At 36.9% G+C, this 19,849-nt stretch overlaps 1 protein-coding gene across 3 annotated transcripts in view; it reads left to right on the top strand.

Annotated features, from left to right (window-relative positions):
• LOC150074973 (uncharacterized) overlaps positions 1–19,849 on the top strand; it is a 763,849-nt gene that overhangs the window by 469,864 nt on the left and 274,136 nt on the right. For all 3 annotated transcript variants that reach the window (XM_090388939.1, XM_090388938.1, XM_090388937.1), the window contains exon 13: positions 5,159–5,321. In XM_090388939.1, the coding sequence (XP_090245065.1) occupies positions 5,159–5,321 (163 nt within the window). The remainder of the gene's footprint in view (positions 1–5,158; positions 5,322–19,849) is intronic.

Here is a 19,849-nt window from a genome sequence, read left to right as displayed (position 1 = left end):
ATGCAACCTATGGTATCATAATTAATATTTAGAATTTATTATTAATTTATTCTCTTATGTAATAACTGTTTAAGATTTATTTTCATTTTACGTGTTTTTTTTTTTTTTTTTTATTATGTAAACCCCAAACACGAGAGGTATTAGAACCTATAGTACTTTAGTTCAGTGCTTGGGTTCGAGGTTTAGAAGAGGAAAGAAGATATTTGTTGAGATTGAACTTCAATTTCTGTAGACTGTAATTTTTAGGAATTACATATGAAGGAAGGTTGTTCCAGAAAATGGCAGTTGAATGAATAAGCGAGAAGATAAAAAGTTGGTTCTGTGAGTTTGAAGAGAGAGCGGGAATTATAGAAACCAATTTAGAGGAACAGTGCCCATGGAAGTATCTGTAGAAGAGGCATGCAGCAGAAACAGTACATCTATGAGACAGCTAGTGGAGAGACTCTGTTAGAGATGAATCATTAATTAACCTAACTGCCCTCTTCTGAATGGAATCAAGAAACCAGAGAGAGGTTTTGGGGGCACCACCCCAGATGTGGGAACAATATTCCATGGCAGGGCGGAATTTGCGATTTATACAGTGAGCAGCTGTTTCGAAGAAAAGTAACGCCGAGAGCGAAAGAGAAAACCAAATTTTTTAGATGCAGAGGAAGTAATATTTGTAATGTGCTTGTGCCAAGAGAGATTAGAAGTCAGGGTAATCCCCAAAAGAGATATATCATTTTACCTAGAAATCAGAATGTCACTAAGGATAAGCATAGGAACAGAAGAATCCTTTTTGCGAGACATAAGACAAGACTGAGTTTTTGAATGGTTGAAATCAACTAAGTTGTCTTTGCCCCGCTGGAGAATTACCTGAAGATCGGCATTTAAGGATTTGGTAGGAGATTTTCGAGAAGTTGAAGCTGATTGGGTAGGGCAAGGTTTCTCAAAATGGAAAGTAGAATGCAATGTGCTATCATCGGCAAAACTATGCATAGAATTTCCAGTCAATGGAAGAAGGTCATTAATATACAAGAGGAAAAGAGTGGGGGAAAGAACTGAACCTTGGGGGACACCAGCATTAGTAAAGAAGTTAGAAGACAGAGAGCCATTTACCATCACTTTCAGTGTGCGATCAGAGAGAAAACTGGATAACCAATTACTAAAAACAGTTGGCAAACCATAAGATGGAAGCTTGTTTAGAAGACCTTTATGCCAAACACTATCGAAAGCCTTTGAGATGTCAAGAGCAACTACTTGAGTTCCACTGAACTTTTCCATTGAATTAGTCCATAAATGGGTAGCATAAGCCAGAATATCACCAGTGGATCGACACTGAGAGAATCCATACTGGTGATCATTGATCAGACAGAAGGTTTCAAGGTAGTTTAAGAGTTGGCGGTTAATTGATTTCTCCATTACTTTAGAAAGAGAAGAAGTAATTGCAATAGGACGATGATTGGATGGGAGGGATTTGTCACCCTTTTTAGGAACTGGCTGGATATGAGCAAATTTCCAAGCAGAAGGAAAAACACCTTTGGAATAAGAAAGTGAAAAAAGGCGGCAAAGAAGAGGTGTAAGTTCAGGAGCACATGTTTTGAGAACAAGTGGAGAAACGCCATCGGGATCTGGAGCTTTCTTAGCATCAAGATTCGTCAAAATCCTTTTTGACGGAAGACCACAGGAGGCATTGAATGGAGTGTGTTGGGAATGGTGGGAGTTGTTTTACCAAGATTATTAATACATGAGTTGGAAGTAAAATGGGATGCTAGCAGGTCAGCTTTATCCTTGGCTGAAGTGACAACAGAACCATCTGGTTTGGACCAAGTTGGTAGCAGAGATGGGCAAAAGTTGCGGCCAATAGCTTTGGCAAGAGACCAGAATGCTTGGCTACCATTAGGGCAAGAAGCAAGTCTTCTATTCTTAGCCTGTTCAAACTCTAGTTTGGACTGATTAATAACTGCTTTACAATTGTTGCAAGCTTTGGTTTAGGCAGAAACTGAAGAATTAGAAACAAGCCAATTACGATATGGAACAGTCTTCTCTTGAACAGCCTTAGCACATTTATTGGAAAACCAAGGTTTAGATAAAGGACGAGATTTTAAAGTGGAGTGTGGGATAAAGGATTCCATTCCTGCAAGAATAATTTCACTGACACGATCTGAGCAAACGTTGACATCAGAAGTTTTGAAACAGTAATCCAACCAAGGAAAAGAAGAAAAGAAATCTACGCAGGTCATCCCATTTTGCATTCTTGTATTGCCAAACAACACGATGTTGGGAATAGCCATGAGATAAAGGCTCCATTGGAGAAAAGACAATCACCAAGTTGTGATCTGAAGTGCCTAAAGGACCTCTCACTTTGACCGTGTACTTAGAAGGAACGTTTCTGAGAAAAAGATCAAACGTGTTGGCTGTATGGTTAAGATTGTCCGGTATTCTTGAAGGTAAATGAACAATCTGTGCAAGGTCATTAGTAATTGCAAAAGCCTCAGCATCTCGACCAGCTGGGTCAGTGTGACTAGAAAGTGGAAGCCAGCTGGAGTTGTGAACATTAAAATCACCAAGGAAAATTACCTCACTGTTAGGAAAGTTGGACTGGAGAAAGTTAAGTTGCAAAGAGTGGAAGTCAGAGAGCTCCATGTGATTAGTGGAGTTGGGAGAATGGTAGAGACAACAGATGAATTTGATACAATGAGGTAGAGAGATTTTAAGGCAGAGAAGATCAAAGAGAGGAGATTCCAAATTGCCACGTCTCTGACAGGGAATATCAGAACGGACATATGCACAAGTACCACCTTTGAAGCGAAAGGAATCGTACAGCGAATAATTTAGGCATCTGAGATGAGCAGTAGTTGAATCAACCCGATAACTGCAGGTGCAAATGGACATCGTTGAGTTTAGAATTGAGACCACATATATTTGTGAAATGAATTAGGAAGTGCTTAATTATGTATTTAACTATGTTAATTATGTATAACTTAATTATGTATATAACATAGTTAGTTTTTCACCTTATTTGAACTTTTATTATTCTTCTTTGCTTATTTCTTCTTGCTATCCTTTAGTACTTGTAGAATTTGCCATTTATGCACTGACCGTTACACCTAAAAATTTTCATACTTCATTCCTTCCGACTGGGCTAGCCAGGTGGGTAAAGTGCCTGCCTGGCAACTCAAAGGTCGTGGTTTCGAAGAATTCTGCTTTGCTCTTGGATCAGAGTAAAATGCAAAAACTTTGGGCGGTACATTATGGCCACAGAAGCCGATGCGCCAACAACTAAAAAAAAAAAAAAATCATCATTCCTTTATAATCACATACAGCAGAACCCAGATAAGAAGTTTTCTGAGGAACTCAAGGTTTCAAACTTATTACGCGGGAAAACTTCGTAGAAGGGAAAATAACCTAAAGGTATTGAAATACACAAATAAAAATGAAAAGATACACATACATAAGTTAAAGTTTATTTTTAAGTACTTTTTCTGAATTTATAAATATTTTACTCTGCCTATGAGAAACAATTTTAAACTGAGGATTTCTAATTGCTTAACATTGGGTTCATTAAATTCATTACCTAATACTCACGCCTTAGAATGTAACTCACGGCCTTCTAGCCAATGGCTGTCCCAGGGATGTCTCCTCGACAGAGAGATAAATTGATGATAATAATTACCAAGTCGGAAGTGAGCTCCTTTGGAGTTTCAACATATCTAAAAAAGTTACAATTACAGTAAGACAGAGCAACAATCCACTAAGTAATTCAGAACTATTCACAACCATTAGAACTTAACGCTTAACATGGTCAATGTATCCAATTATGGATGTCGAAAACAATTGTAATGTCACTTCCATTATATCAAAATATTTATACTAAAAACTTTTTAAGTGCTTAAAACCACAGACTACGGAAAATTCACTAATCAAACAAGTTATCAGCTATCGAAGAAGGCATCATTCTTGTGATATCTCATATTGTGGATCACAGGTGCTGGCAGGATATTTTGGAAAGTGGTGCATATGGGAATAAATTTTTTGTTCACCAAATTTTCGAATACGTGCAATATTTTAACTAAGTCAAGTTTGGCTGATTTTCGTGTACAGCTGAGTTTCATGTTGGTGGGAGAAAGTACTTGTATTTTGAAAGAAAGAATTGTGTTATTTTAATGTTTAAATAAATTAATGAAAATATAAAAAATTGTGTATTACTTCGAAATCCAAAGGTGGTGCACTTGCACCATGCTGCCTGTGCCCATGTTGTGAATGCCACAACGAGTTGCCCTGATATTGAACTACCTAGTATAAGCAATGCTTTGGCACTGGGTTCTTGAATAGGCAGTACTTCGCCAGTGGATACCACCACCCAGGGGTGGTGGTATCCGCCGAGAATAAGCAACATGAGCCTTCTCCATTGGCAAAGCATTGGTTATCAGAGGTAGTGCAATTACACGGTAACTCTTTGTGAAGGCATTAAGATATGAGATAGATCAAAAACAATTCCATTTCACCTACTTCGGTGATTTACTACAAACTAAAATGATGCTTGGCACTAACTTGTTTGATTACCAAAACGTTTATATTGTTTAATATTTTTTAATATAAAAATCAAGAATTTCTATATTTAAAAAACGTGTTAAGTGCTAAAACATCATTATAATAATACACTATGTATTCTTTATCACAAACTTTTTATGCAGGAAAACATTTTACCCGGGCAAACTTCTTACATGGGAAAATAATAATTACAATATATAGAGGTGAAATTGGGACTCAAGAAACCAAACGTAATACAGGGAAAAACTTCCTATGTCGGAATTTCGTATCCCAGTTCTACTGTATCTTTATATTGCTTTCTTCTTAAACTGCTTTGTGTGTGAAAATGTAATTGATACTATTATATCTTCAGCTTTCATCTTTCCTATTGGTCAACTATTAAATACCTCATTAAATCCCCCCCCCCCCCCCCCCTTTTTTTTTCTTTTCTTTTTTTTTTTTTTTTTTTTTCTCCTCTTTTATTATTTTAGATTATCTATAACATTAAAGTAATAAATTTTCTGTTTATACTTTGGGGTGACCACATATGGTCAGAAGAGTTGTGCGTGCGTGTGTGTGTGTGGAGAGATTGAGAATTTATTTAATTTTAGTTATTTCTATACTTTTTATTTTGTTCCCATTAAAGAAAGAAGAAAACATTTCCTTGGCAAATCTAGCAGAAAGTAATTCTGCAGCCACAGTAACAGTGAACTCATCAAACAAATCTCATCAGAATATAGAACCTGAGAGTACAGAATCTCCACCATCATCAGTAACGATTCCTCTTCGATTAAAAGTTTCTGACACAGGTATGTAATTATTTTCATAGATAATTTTTGTGGAAAATTTGATTTGTTAAGTTTGATCTCTGCTTCCTTAATGTTTAATCTCCCATATAACAAAATTCTTCTAGAGGGATAAGGCTCCTATAAGAAGTTTTTAGTAGTTTTAGCCTTCCTTTTAGGAAGGCTAAAACTACTAAAAAAAGCTTCTTATAGCAGCACAAACTCAGACCTCGCTGGACAACTATCAAATTCACACAAGGAGTTATATATATAAAGTATTAGAGAGAATGGTAAATGTCCAGCTGTTGTGCTGTATAGATACACATTCTCTCTCTCTCTCTCTCTCTCTCTCTCTCTCTCTCTCTCTCTCTCTCTCTCTCTCTCTCTCTCATACCCACACAACACCAACATACAATTGATGATCACATTCATTATAGCTTTCTTAAGTTGGAGCATTTAGTATTAATAATGACAAATGAAGCAAGGAAGAAATCTTATACAGCATCAGCCAAAAATAGGTAAGCAAACAATTAAACTACTTATATCTCCCCCCCTCCCATAACTTGTATAATCCTTTCATATATTTTTTGTATCCACTTCTGCAGCACGAGTTGGAAATTTGTTCTGACAATGAATTATTTACTGGCTGAAAGCAAATTTTCACACATTACTTCTGAAACCACATTTTTTCAATTTAAATTTATATTCTCTTATGTTTATCATTTAGTTTATTCACTCCATTAAAATCTTCACCTCAGGTACAGTATATCTTAATTTTTACATGCTACAGTTTGAGAACTAAAGTCTTTCTTAGTAAGAGTACAATTTTGTGACTATGAATAATCTTATTGCTCTTCTCTGCACCTAATCTAACAGAATACAACACATCCTTCTGCAAATGAGAGTTTCAGACCTGTATACAGCACTGAACATTCAACCCCTGTACTTATACAACAGGATAATTACCCCCTTGTCCCTACTGCCAACATCTACATTGCTTTGAGAACTTCTTGTCACACTGTATAATTATCCCACTTTTCTAAGTACCATGAGTCTGATATACCCAAGTGGTATGTTCTGGAAATATTGCCACCCATATGCAATGTCTTTCCTTATCAATGTTAAACCTTAATTGACACTTCTCAGCTCTAGTTTTTCTAGGTCTTGTTGAAATAGTATACACCCTGATTGCTGTCATTAACCACTCTACCAACCTTTGTGCGCATTATAGCCGTAGTTGCTAATGCGCCAAAAAACCCAAACAAAACAAACATACCAACCTTTGTATTATCTGCAACCTTAGCCATTTGTTGTTAATAAATATAGTGGATGGTGCTTATTGTGATCACTTCAGGACTCAGCTAAACTGATAGCAATAACCAATGAATCAAGAATGCAGCTGTTCACCGTTGTTTATTGATTTAGGGTTGAAATGTTTTTTATTATTATTATTATTATTATCAGCCATATGTTGCAAGGATGCCTGAGGCTTATGTTGCACCAGCCAAAAAAAAAAAAAAAAATTCTGAGTTACCCCTAGAGAGAGAGAGAGAGAGAGAGAGAGAGAGAGAGAGAGAGAGAGAGAGAGAGAGAGAGAGATACAGAAAAAAGCAGAGAGGATTCACCAAGAAAGAGAAGAATGATGATATCCAGCTCAGGACCCTGGGTGTGCGAAGCCCATATTCACCAGATATGAGCCCCTGGGGTAATGTGTACATAAAAAGGTTGAAGTGGACAGAAAGAAAACATTAAAATCAAACAAAATAAAATACTTTCATTTGACAGTCTGCTTTTTCTTCAAGAAAGTCATCAGTAAAAATGAAACTTTCATAATCTTTCCGGAAATCCATACAAACCTATTTAAAAAAAAAAAAAAAAAAGAAAATATTAAAATCAAGAATAAGAAAAGGGTTAGCATTAGCATTAGTAGAGGCATTTCATGCAAGAAAGCAAGCTTATGCAGCATCAGCCAAAAAAAAAATAAAGTAAAAAAAAATAAATAAAAAATAACCACTTCCACTTCACCCCTCTGTTCGTTCGAAATACCTGTCCAGCTGAGCCTTAAACTTATTTAGACTATCAACTTCCACGACAAGGGATGGAAGTCTGTTCCATCCGCTGGCTAAAGGCAAATTTCCGCACATCTATCCTACCTCTGTCTTTCCTCAATTTGAACTTATGCCCTCTCAGGTGATTATTCTGAGCAAGAGGAAGAATCCCATCAGCATTGAGCATGCTCAAACCATTCAAGGCTTTGTACACCTCTATCAGATCACCTCGCTGGTGCCTAGTCTCCAGACACTGTAATTCGCAAAACTAAAGCCTTTCTTCGTAAGAGCACCCCTTTGTTCCATTCACTAATCTTGTTGCTCTTCTCTGTACTCGTTCCAGCATCTCTACATCCTTCTTGAAATGAGGCCTCCAGGCCTGTATACAGTACTCTAGGTGTGGCCTGACCATTGCCTTATACAAGGGAATAATCACCTCCTTATCCCTGCTAGAAAAATTCCTATATATCATTGACAATACACCATGAGCTACTCTTGCAGCCCGTCTGCACTGCTCAGAGAACTTCATATCTGCCTGCACAACCACTCCCAGGTCCCTTTCATTCTCTACCACTGTCAGTGTAGTACCACAGAGTTGATACGTTGCTCTGGGGTTGCTGTTTCCCATATGTAGTACTTTACATTTGTCAATGTTAAACTTCATTTGCCACCTCGCAGCCCATCTGCTCAACCTTTCCAGATCCTGTTGCAGCAGCATAGTGTCAGTAGTGTCCTTGACAACCCTGCCAACCTTCGTATCGTCTGCAAACTGGGACATTAAGCTTGATATACCATCATCAATATCATTTATAAATACAGAGAACAATAAAGAACCCAATACTGAACCCTGAGGGACTCCACTAATAACATTAGTCCACGATGAGCAGTGTCCATTGATTACCACTCTCTGTCTTCTCCCCCTCAACCACCCCTTTATCCATAGCAGCAATTTGCCTCCAATGCCACACTGCTCCAATTTGTGCAGCAGTCTTCCATGTGCAACAGTATCAAAAGCCTTTCTAAGATCCAAGTATATAATATCAAAGTTATACCCTGCATCCAGTTCTTTTGTGATTGCGTCATAGTATCCAATCAAATTGGTCAGGCAAGACTTCCCCTTAACAAAACCATGCTGTGTCCGAGCTATAACTGAAGTCTTGTCTAGATGATCCTGCAGTGCTTCTTTAACCAGTGCCTCCATTAATTTTCCGGGAACAGAAGTTAAACTCTCACAGGTCTATAATTACTTGTGTCAGCCTTTGATCCTCCCTTGTGAATTGGGGTCACATTTGCACATGTCTAGTCTGTTTGTACCTCCCCTGAGTCCAAGGAAGCTCTCATAATTATGGCTAAGGGTTTGCTTACTTCCTTTGCTGCCTCCTTTAATATAACTGGATAGATCCCATCCACCCCAGGTGCCTTTCTTGTGTTTATCTTCAACAATTTCTCTCCACTTTACTCTCAGTTATTACAAGATTTTCTAGCTTACTGCTAGAGTTGAATACACCTCTGGTATTCCCCCCGCTGAATAACTCCTCATGTGTGAATGTCGATGCAAAATATTCATTCAGTTTGTTAGCTGCCTGAGCAGGGTCATCAACAGTTGACCCATCGATATCAAGTGGACCAATCTGATTCATCCCCTTCCTTCTAGAGTTTACATAAGTAAAGAACTCTTTGCTGTTTTTCTTTGCATCCCTTGCCAAGGATCTCTCGTAATCTGCCTTCGCCTGCCTAACCTCCTTTGTAACTTGGTTACAGATCAACTTGTATCTATCATAGGCTTCTGTGTCACGTGTTAATTTGTATGTATCCCATGCATTTTTCTTCTCTGCCATATGCCTCATTAGTTCATCTGACATCCATTTAGGCCTAAACCTTGAACAATATTTCTTAGTTGGTATGTAAAGCCTAGTAGCTTGCAAGATAAGTTCTTTGAATGCTTCCCATTTTGAATTTGCTGTTGGTAACATCATCAGTTGGTCCCACTGTATAGAATTTAAATACTGTCTCAGTCCATCATAGTCGCCTTTACTAAAGCAATACCCCTTCCCTTTACCCCTAATGGTAGTTACTTCTTAATGCATGAAGAATCACTACTGATAATCAAATCAAGAGTATTACTCCCTCTAGTTGCCTCCCGAACATGCTGATGTAGAAAACAATCATCCAATAAATCCACAAAAGCCTTGCTAGTGTGTGAGTGACCAGCCCCCAAATTCCAGTCAATATCTGGGAAATTAAATACTCTACTGTAACTCTACTGGGTTAATACTCTACTGTAAAAACAGATTTGTAAGGTTACTGATACAGTACTTTCTTTCATGGAGTAACAACATTGACAACCATACAAACTGTATGATGCGAAATCAGTAATTTGTCATGAAACATGTCGGAGTTCAAGAACAAATCAGTATGCCGTGAGGCAAAAAAACCAATAATATAAACTTGATTACAATAAATGATTTCAAGATTACAATAAATGACGTTTTTTCTCAATGTTGGTATACATCCAATTTGGATTTCATAAAAATGATAACATTATAAGTGGTTACAGTAAGCAGCATGCACTATATTCAAACAGAAAAGGTATAATCCCTGAGAAAGTCTGCTAATAACATCAGTCCAAGAAGAGCAGTGCCTATTAATAACCACTCTCTAATATCTTCTTGTACTTAACTGTCCCGTTATTCATAGCAGTAACTTTCCCCTGACCTCACATTGTTCCAGTTTGTACCACAGTTTTTCATGTGGAACAAAATAATTTTATTTTAAGTCAGGTCTGCATACTTGCTGAGTCCAAGTGCCTAAGTACTGGCCCTTAAAATAATTAGATTAGTATCTGGCTTACATTATAGCATAAAAAAATTACTTTTGTGAACTTCATTTTCCCACTCTTCTAATAAATTGAATCCTTTAAATTCATTCAAAACTGCAACACTAGATAGAAGTTTATTCAAAAATAAATTAGTCTTCTCTGTCTCAAGTTATATTTCTCTGTGTTCAACAACCCGCTTCATCTTGTGTTGTTGAACGAGGAGGAACAGAGATTCCTACAGCATTTAGCTTACTCAACTGTTTTAAAAGTCATAACCTAGCATTGCCAGCTCCTAGTCGGATAGACTCATCAGCAAGACATCTGTTGCATATTAATTTCCCACTCAAGGTTATTGTCTGTTCCTTGCTCTGTCTTACTAGTACTTATTTTTGTGTGTGTAGTTTTGGAAGTTAAAAATTATCATTGACACAAAGTAATTATATGGTGCATGTGATAAATGAAACACCACCACTAGTGTCAACATTTTGCCTTCCTGTTTGTCTTGTTACTTTCGGCTCATTGTTCTACAGGGATGGGATACACTTAAATAGAAAGGGTGCAAGAATATTTGCTGATGCTATCGAGGCAGTGTTAGGTGGGTCGGAAAACTGCTAGCTTGGGGGGAGACAAAGACCAATAGATTGACAGTAGCCACTGGCAGAGGTGAAAGAGATTCTTGCACTGCTTCTATTAGAATGAGCAGAGGCCTGGAAAACAAGATGCATGGTATTTCAGAGACTGCTGGGAGCCATTGCGGTACAAGTAAACACATGGGTTGTGTTAGGGTGGCTAAGAATAGAAACAGGTGCAGGTATACTTGCGTGTACACCAATGCTAGGAGTTTAGTAAATAAATTTGATGAATTTGGTGTATTGCTCAAAACATCGAAGGCAGATATTGTTGGGATATCAGAGACGTGGTGTCACACAGATATAAGGGATGCAGAACTGCAATTTGGGGACAACGTCTACAGAAAGGATAGACAGGATAGGAAGGGGGGAGGGGTTATGCTATTAGTTAAGAAACACATAAAAACCAAGGAAGTGAAGCCAGTCGACATCGCTGGACAGTGCAGTGTCGAGTCAGTTTGGTGTGACATAAACATTGGAAGATCAAAATTGAGAGTAGGAGTGTGCTATAGGCCTAATGACTCTGATGAGTATAATAAGGAACTGTACAGGGAAATAGAGTGGGCCAGTAAATCATAGTGTCTTATAATGGGAGATTTTAATTTCCCAGATATTGATTGGAATTTGGGGGCTGGTTACTCACACACTAGCAGGGCTTTTGTGGATTTATTGGATGATTGTTTTCTACATCAGCATGTTCGGGAGGCAACTAGAGGGAGTAATACTCTTGATTTGATTATCAGCAGTGATTCTTCATGCATTAAGAATCTGCAGATAAATGAACCACTAGGTGGCAGTGATCACAGTGTGCTGAAGTGGGATTTACTCAAAGAGGTAACTACCATTAGGGGTAAAGGGAGGGGTTATTGCTTCCGTAAAGGCGACTACGATGGACTGAGACAGTATTTAAATTCTATACAGTGGGACCAACTGATGATGTTACCAACAGCAAATTCAAAATGGGAAGCATTCAAAGAACTTATCTTGGAAGCTACTAGGCTTTACATACCAACTAAGAAATATTGTTCAAGGTTTAGGCCAAAATGGATGTCAGATGAACTAATGAGGCATACGGCAGAGAAGAAAAATGCATGGGATACATACAAATTAACACATGACACAGAAGCCTATGATAGATACAAGTTGATATGCAACCAAGTTACAAAGGAGGTTAGGCAGGCGAAGGCAGATTACGAGAAATCCTTGGCAAGGGATGCAAAGAAAAACAGTAAAGAGTTCTTTACTTATGTAAACTCTAGAAGGAAGGGGATGAATCAGATTGGTCCACTTGATATTGATGGGTCAAGTGTTGATGATCCTGCCCAGGTAGCTAACAAACTAAATGAATATTTTGCATCGACATTCACACATGAGGAGTTATTCAGCGAGGGGAATGCCAGAGGTGTATTCAACTCTAGCAGTAAGCTACAGAATCTTGAAATAACTGGGAGTAAAGTGGAGGAGAAACTGTTGAAGATAAACACAAGAAAGGCACCCGGGGTGGATGGGATCTATCCAGTTATATTAAAGGAGGCAGCAAAGGAAGTAAGCAAACCCTTAGCCATAATTATGAGAGCTTCCTTGGACTCAGGGGAGATACCTATAGACTGGAAATGTGCAAATGTGACCCCAATTCACAAAGGAGGATCAAAGGCTGACACAAGTAATTATAGACCTGTGAGCTTAACTTCTGTTCCAGGAAAATTAATGGAGGCACTGGTTAAAGAAGCACTGCAGGATCATTTAGACAAGACTTCAGTTATAGCTCAGTCACAGCATGGTTTTGTTAAGGGGAAGTCTTGCCTGACCAACTTGATTGGATACTATGATGCAGTCACAAAAGAACTGGATGCAGGGAATAACTTTGATATTATATACTTGGATCTTAGAAAGGCTTTTGATACCGTTGCACATGGAAGATTGCTACACAAATTGGAGCAGTGTGACATTGGAGGCAAATTGCTGCTATGGATAAAGGGGTGGTTGAGGGGGAGAAGACAGAGAGTGGTAATCAATGGACACTGCTCATCGTGGACTGATGTTATTAGTGGAGTCCCTCAGGGCTCAGTGTTGGGTCCATTATTGTTTTCTGTATTTATAAATGATATTGATGATGGTATATCGGGCTTAATGTCCAAGTTTGCAGACGATACAAAGGTTTGCAGGGTTGTCAAGGACACTACTGACACTATGCTGCTGCAACAGGATCTGGAAAGGTTGTGCAGATGGGCTGAGAGGTGGCAAATGAAGTTTAACATTGACAAATGTAAAGTACTACACATGGGAAACAGCAACCCCAGAGCAACGTATCAACTCTGTGGTACTACACTGACAGTGGTAGAGAATGAAAGGGACTTAGGGGTGGTCGTGCAGGCAGATATGAAGTTCTCTGAGCAGTGCAGACGGGCTGCAAGAGTAGCTCATGGAGTATTGTCAATGATATACAGGAATTTTTCCAGCAGGGATAAGGAGGTGATTATTCCATTGTATAAGGCGATGGTCAGGCCACACCTAGAGTACTGTATACAGGTCTGGAGGCCTCATTTCAAGAAGGATGTAGAGCTGCTGGAACGAGTACAGAGAAGGGCAACAAGATTAGTGAATATAACAAAGGGGTGCTCTTACGAAGAAAGGCTTAAGTTTTGCAAATTACAGTGTCTGGAGACTAGGCACCAGCGAGGTGATCTGATAGAAGTGTATAAAGCCTTGAATGGTTTAAGCATGCTCAATGCTGATGGGATTCTTCCTCTAGCTCAGAAAAATCACTTGAGAAGGCATAAATTCAAATTGAGGAAAGACAGATGTAGGATAGACGTGCGGAAATTTGCCTTTAGCCAGCGGGTGGTTGGTTGGTGGAACAGACTTCCATCCCTTGTGGTGGAGGTTGATAGCCTAAATAAGTTTAAGGCTCAGCTGGACAGGTATTTTGAACGAACAGAGGGGTGAGTGGAAGTGGGTTTTTTTTTTTTTTTTTTTGGCTGATGCTGCATAAGCTTGCTTTCTTGCATCAAATGCCTCTACTAATGCTAATGCTAATGCTTCACCTAGCAATACTAATCTTCCTCTAGCTCAGAAAATTGTAATGTAAACAAATACATTGCTTGACAGCCCTGCTGCAGCAGTTAGGTACTCTTTGTTTTATGTTTATATATTTTATATAATGGTTTCTTCTCTTGACTATGTATTTGAAAAAAACATGCACAAGTTTGAATTCTGATGAGCATAACAAGTTTTATAAACTTGAAAATGGAAGTGACTAATAGTTTGTGTTCATATTTTATTTATTTTTTTCAGCAAAAGTAATAAAGTTTTTGTGTTCTTGAAAATAAAATGTAAAAAAAAAAAAAAAAATTTTTTTTTTTTTTACATTTTAAAAAAATGTAAAAAAAAATTTATATTTTCATAAAAAAAAAATCATAAAATGTCTGGCATTGATAGAGTACAAGCAGGATTCAAAAAATAATTTCAGGAAAAAAAAAAAAAAAAAAGAAAAGAAAAGAAAAAAGGGATCTCCCAGATATTATTCATCCCTTAGCATTAGCAAAGGCGCATGGTGCAAGAAAGCAAGCTTATATAGCATCAGACAAAAAACCCTTATTTTACCCATCCACTTGCTCCAAATGTTTGTCAAGTGCTGCCTCGAATCTATTTAACCCGGTCTAAGTCCACCCTGTTTTTGTCTAATTTTTAACCCTAACTTGAAAGTTGCTCCCCCCGAAGAAAACTAATAATTTCCATAATTTATACTCAATTTACAAAATTGAAACTCTCAATATACATAAACAGAAGTATATTCTTTGATTTCCTACCTTTAGCGCTCAGCAAAAACTATTAATTCACTCTAAAACATCAAAAATGTACGATCACATTTCAATTTATTAAATTTTGATGTCGGAAAAACAAGATCCAAGCTTTGAAAATAAAACTCGTTACAGCATTTGTTCAAAAATTCGCGCGTTAGCTCGGTGCCTCTGGCTAAAACGAATCAACGCACGCAGAGAGATAATTGACTGGTCAAGCTTACGTCATTAGCGTTACCAAGGTGATCCAAGGAGAAAATAAAAAAGTAAACGACTTTCGTGGAAAACAAACAGTTGAGCATCATTACTTGCGAACACTAATTTGCATGGCTCTCTCACAACAGTTGCTTTACTGCTTTTCGCAATTGTTGTACGAAAGAATTGCAACGAATTGGTTTTGAAGAACAAAAATATCTTCTTTCCTTTCTTCAGTATGTATTGTATCTACTAACAAAAAAATCAAGGAAATTCATCTATTGGAAGTTATACTGGAAATGGAAGGAAAATAAAAACTGTTATAAAACTGATCACCACAGTGCGCATTTCATAAAAAAAAAAAAAAAAAAAATTCGCTTTATTGTAATTGTTTCTAGAGGACTAAATCGGAACAGCAGTTTCATGGATGTATATTTGATCTTCTTACGAACTTTCAAGAAAATATTTCTATTCATAGGTGCGTTATAAACTTCGAAAACTAGTGTCAAAGGAACTTCACATGCATCTCACCTGGTGTATAAACGGGAAAAAAAAAAAAATTAAAAAAAAATGCGCTGCTAGTAACAGATTGTGAGAATAATCCAATACTCTTAGTGAAGGATTGGGAAATTGTAATTGTTATTGAATACTTCAATATTTCCTTGATATGTATTTGATATCATCAAAAAATTTGAAGAGAAAAATTGAATTTTCATTATCATACAATGCCCGAAAAATTCACCATAAAATGTCATGTGTTTCATGCTTGAATTCCATTCTGACTTTATTACAGCTGCAACTGTAATAAAGTCAGCTCGCTTGCACTGACAGAGTAGTTGTTCACCGAATGAAGAAAAACAGGGTTCATTTCCCTGAAATTTCCGATTCGCTTATTTCACTTGGGGGGGGGACTCCTTAGGGGAGGGAGTTCACCCTTTCTAGTCCGACCCTAGGGAAAGAGAGAGAGAGAGAGAGAAATAAAAATACCCTTTTGGTGGGGAGAAGGCCAAGAGATTGTCAAAGGTCCAGAGTGCTAACTTTCATTTATTTTATTTATTATTATTTATTTATTTTATTATTATTATTATTTTTTTTTTTCTTGTGTTGTTCTAGCAATCCATCCTGGATTGGGGCTTCCCTGGGCTGGGATAGTGCTTCTCCTCGTTTCTCCTTCCCTCTCTTCATCTTATACAAGTTTTTCTTTCCTCCCTGGGAAACTAGTTCCCCAGGAAGGAGGGTGTGCAGATAGTACGGGAGACCTTGCCCTCCTGCTAGGGACGAGTACCTGGAGGCAGTCGTCCAGGTGATCACTGCTTCCAGGTAGACAAAATGCCCAAATACAACATCACAATACAGAACACACATAAGCTCACAAACAGTTTTTCTTTCCTGTCACTTTTTCCCATGGAGGATGAAAAATTGTTTTCTCTCTCTCTTGCCTCCCTTTTCATCTGTCTTCATCCAACATGGGATATTCCTAAGCGGGATGATTTTTTTTCACGACACACACTGGCCTTACCCTGACAATGCATAAAAACTGAACAGAGCAATGAGGCCGAGATGAACTTTTGTTCTAGGAGCCGCCCATACAAAAACAAAAAATAAATAAATAATAATAATAATAAAAAAAAAAAAAAAAAAAAAAACAGCTTTGCAGCTCTAAGTCAGCTTCATCCTAGGATGCTGAAACTGCAATTGTTTTAGAGAACAATATTTTGCATTTTTACTTTCTAACATTATTTTGCATTTTGCTCTGTTACAATATTTTGCTTTGTTTCTTTATATTATTGCTGTAGCAAACGATATCGGTGTGCATGACGTTTCATCACAGATGCTGGAGTTCTAATTAGTCAGTTCATCCTAGGATGCGGAAGTACTAATTAGTCCGATTTTGGTCTGGCGCGCATTTGAGAAATCCACATTGCTTTACTGCAATTGTTTTAGGGAACAATATTTTGCATTTTTACCCTAGAGGGAGAGAAAAATAAAAGTATTTTTTCTTTTTTTTTTGTGGGATGAAAGCCAGGAGGTTGTCAAAGGTCCAAAGCTAACTACTTGGCAATGTTATAATAAATGAAATCCAAATCTTTTTCAATTTTAGAAAAAATAGTGTAATCATTAATTGTTAGTAAACAACATTATATTATTACATGTATGAAATGCAAGTAATTTCTAAATAAACAATGTTATCATGAATAATGTTTGTGTTCAGTGTATTCCTGTGCTGTGCTATTGAATTGCAATATGTAATGTTGCATGTGAAAGTTTTGTTCCACAGAATGGTTGTTTCCTCTTACTGAGTTTGATCTGAAAAGATAAAGCTTTCCAAAATCTTATTGCATTATCTTTTTTATTTTTGATTAGGGTATACTACTTTTTTTTTTTTTTAATTTGTCTCTTGTTTATGACATTCTAATGGCTGTAATTTATTGATATTTTCTACCAAAAAAAAATGAAAAAAAGTAAATTTTGGCTTGCTGTCATGCTGTCAGTCTTCACATTGTCTGCAAGAACAGAAGTTAATATGAAAAACTCCGAATTTGCACAGTTTATCGTTTAGCGACAGTGTCCAGTGATGAGATATGACTTTTGCATCGATAGGGGATAACCATTATCTTCTGCCTTTATCCATTAGGTAGGTAACCTCTGGAGAAAACTTACTAGTAACCTGCTCGGTCAGCGATATGTCCCATTGTGTCTGTCATAAGGTAGAAAGTTTGTTCCTGTTGTTTTTCTTCTCACCTTAGATGTTATGATTATTCATGTTGATTCTAATATCAAAGAAGTCAGTTGGAATTGCTTGTTTTCAATCTGTAACACAACCCTCTGTAAACTACGTAAAGATCTAGTTGAATAGATCCTGCCAGCACTTGAAGAGCTGATAAAACTGTACAATAGGCACGCATCAGGGCTAGTAGTATGCTCCTTTTTATAGAAATTAATTTATTTTGAAATGTTTTATTCTGTAACCTCTGAAACCAGACTCCAGCGCTGAAGGTTACAATAGAGATGCAATCCGAGAAAGTGAACAGCACAGACAAAGCGTGACTATATCGGAAAGAATAAAGTCACCGAATGAAGAAAAACTGCTGGCCTCCAAAATATCCACACAGCCCAGAACATTATATGTCATCTGCCAGGTGTGAGAGCTGCAGCAAGAACACCAATCACTATAGGATTGTCCTTTCGATAATGTAATGTTAACCCAGATAGTGATTCACTCCAGATGTTAGAAGAACAGATAAGAATGAAATTAGCTTTCTAACAAACCTTTTAGGAACGTATCATGCAGTAAGCTAAAACTTGGAAAATATGTGGAATAATAATGGTTGGTCCGAAGTAACAGACTCAAAAGAGAAAGAAACAGACCGATTAGCAGCATTTACAGATTTTTTGGTTTTTGTTTTTAGATAGATGCCGAAGAAATTACATAGTGCTGTAATATCCTGAAGATAAACAGCTAGTTTCATTCAACGATAAATGTTCTTTTTTTCCCGAATATGTACCAGTAAAATCGCAAAATGTGAACTGCATACTACATTATGCTATGCAAGTATGATTTTATACACCAAGAATATGGAGATTTATGTTGAAAGACAACAGCCAGACAACTTTTCAAGAACGTCCGGATATGATGAATCAGCTTGTTTGCCCTATTGAAGAAACTAATCACAATATGCTCCTATAACAACTGGTTCTAGCATTATGTCTTTGACTACTAAAATTTTACAAGGAAACACTGTTTGTTGGCTCGCTGAAAAAAAAAAAAAAAAAAGAGAGAACTGCCAGCTGAATATCACAAAAAAAAACAGAAATGTGCTCCTACGCAACCCACTTTGACAGTTCTATAGATAGCAACGGTGGTGACAGTAGAAAGCCAGAAATTACGCTTCAATATGATCGAATGTGGAATAGACCCATAGGATGAAATGTGATCTACTTCATGTCTCAGGAAAGCAGAAAATGACCAATGGCGTTTTTTTTTTTTTTTTTTTTTTTTTGGATTCCTGACGTTTCAGGAATTTATACCGCAGAACAAAAATCCAGAAGTGAATAATACACACAAAGAGCTTCTCATAGGGATTGGCATCAGTAGTGAAATCACACAACTCTAAAAAAGAGTAGCCATTCGGTCTCTGCCAAAACTACTTCATGTAAAAGCTGCAGAAGTACAGTTGCATCCAGCCAAAAGAAGATGAAGATTTCTGATCCTTCTGAAGTGTACACACCTAAACAAGAAGCTATGCTAATACTAATCCCTAAATATAATCCCTGTGCTAATATAATCCCTAAATGAATTTAAAAAAAAAAATTAACGTGTCAATCTAATCTCTAGCAATAAAAATAATGAGCTATGTTTAGCTAATCTCTAACTAAATAAGGAAGATGTGGTAACCTAAACCTAAATTAATAAAAAAAGATGTGTCAACTTAATCTCTAAGTTAATAAAAACAAATAAATGTGCTAATGTAATCCTAAACGAATAAAAAAAACTGTGCTAGTGTAATCCTAAAGGAATATAAGAAAAGTTGTGTAAATTTAATTTCTAACTGAATAAAAAAAAGTGTGCGAATTTCCATTAGTAAACCGAACTGAATGAAAAAGTTGTATTAGTCTTATTCCTAAATGAATATATATCTGTAATAGTGTGATCCCTAAATGAATATGAAGAAGCTGTATCAAGCTAATTTCTGAATTAATTAAAATAAAAATAAAAATCTGAACTTATCTGCTTGAATAATGAAAATCTATGCTGAATTCTAAATATAAACTAAATCTATTTTGTCATAATGTACAAGTGCACCAGGAAGATAGAATAAAACTAAGGCCTTCTGCATTATGTTGCTCAAACTAACTTGCAAGAAACACCCCACTTCTGAAAGAATGTCTCATAAGAAGTGACCTGCTGAAAAAGTTGTAGTAGCGACACACACACACACACACACACACACACACACACACACACACACACACACACACACACACACACACACACACACATTTGTAGACTATTTTATTTAGCTGTACTGTTTTATATTAGCATACATAATTTTTACTATGT

Source organism: Mastigoproctus giganteus, chromosome 14 (genome assembly GCF_048544385.1).
Source record: "Mastigoproctus giganteus isolate SK-2022 chromosome 14, ASM4854438v1, whole genome shotgun sequence".
In the NCBI taxonomy this organism is placed as follows: domain Eukaryota; kingdom Metazoa; phylum Arthropoda; class Arachnida; order Uropygi; family Thelyphonidae; genus Mastigoproctus; species Mastigoproctus giganteus.
This window is presented reverse-complemented; position numbering and strand designations above follow the sequence as displayed.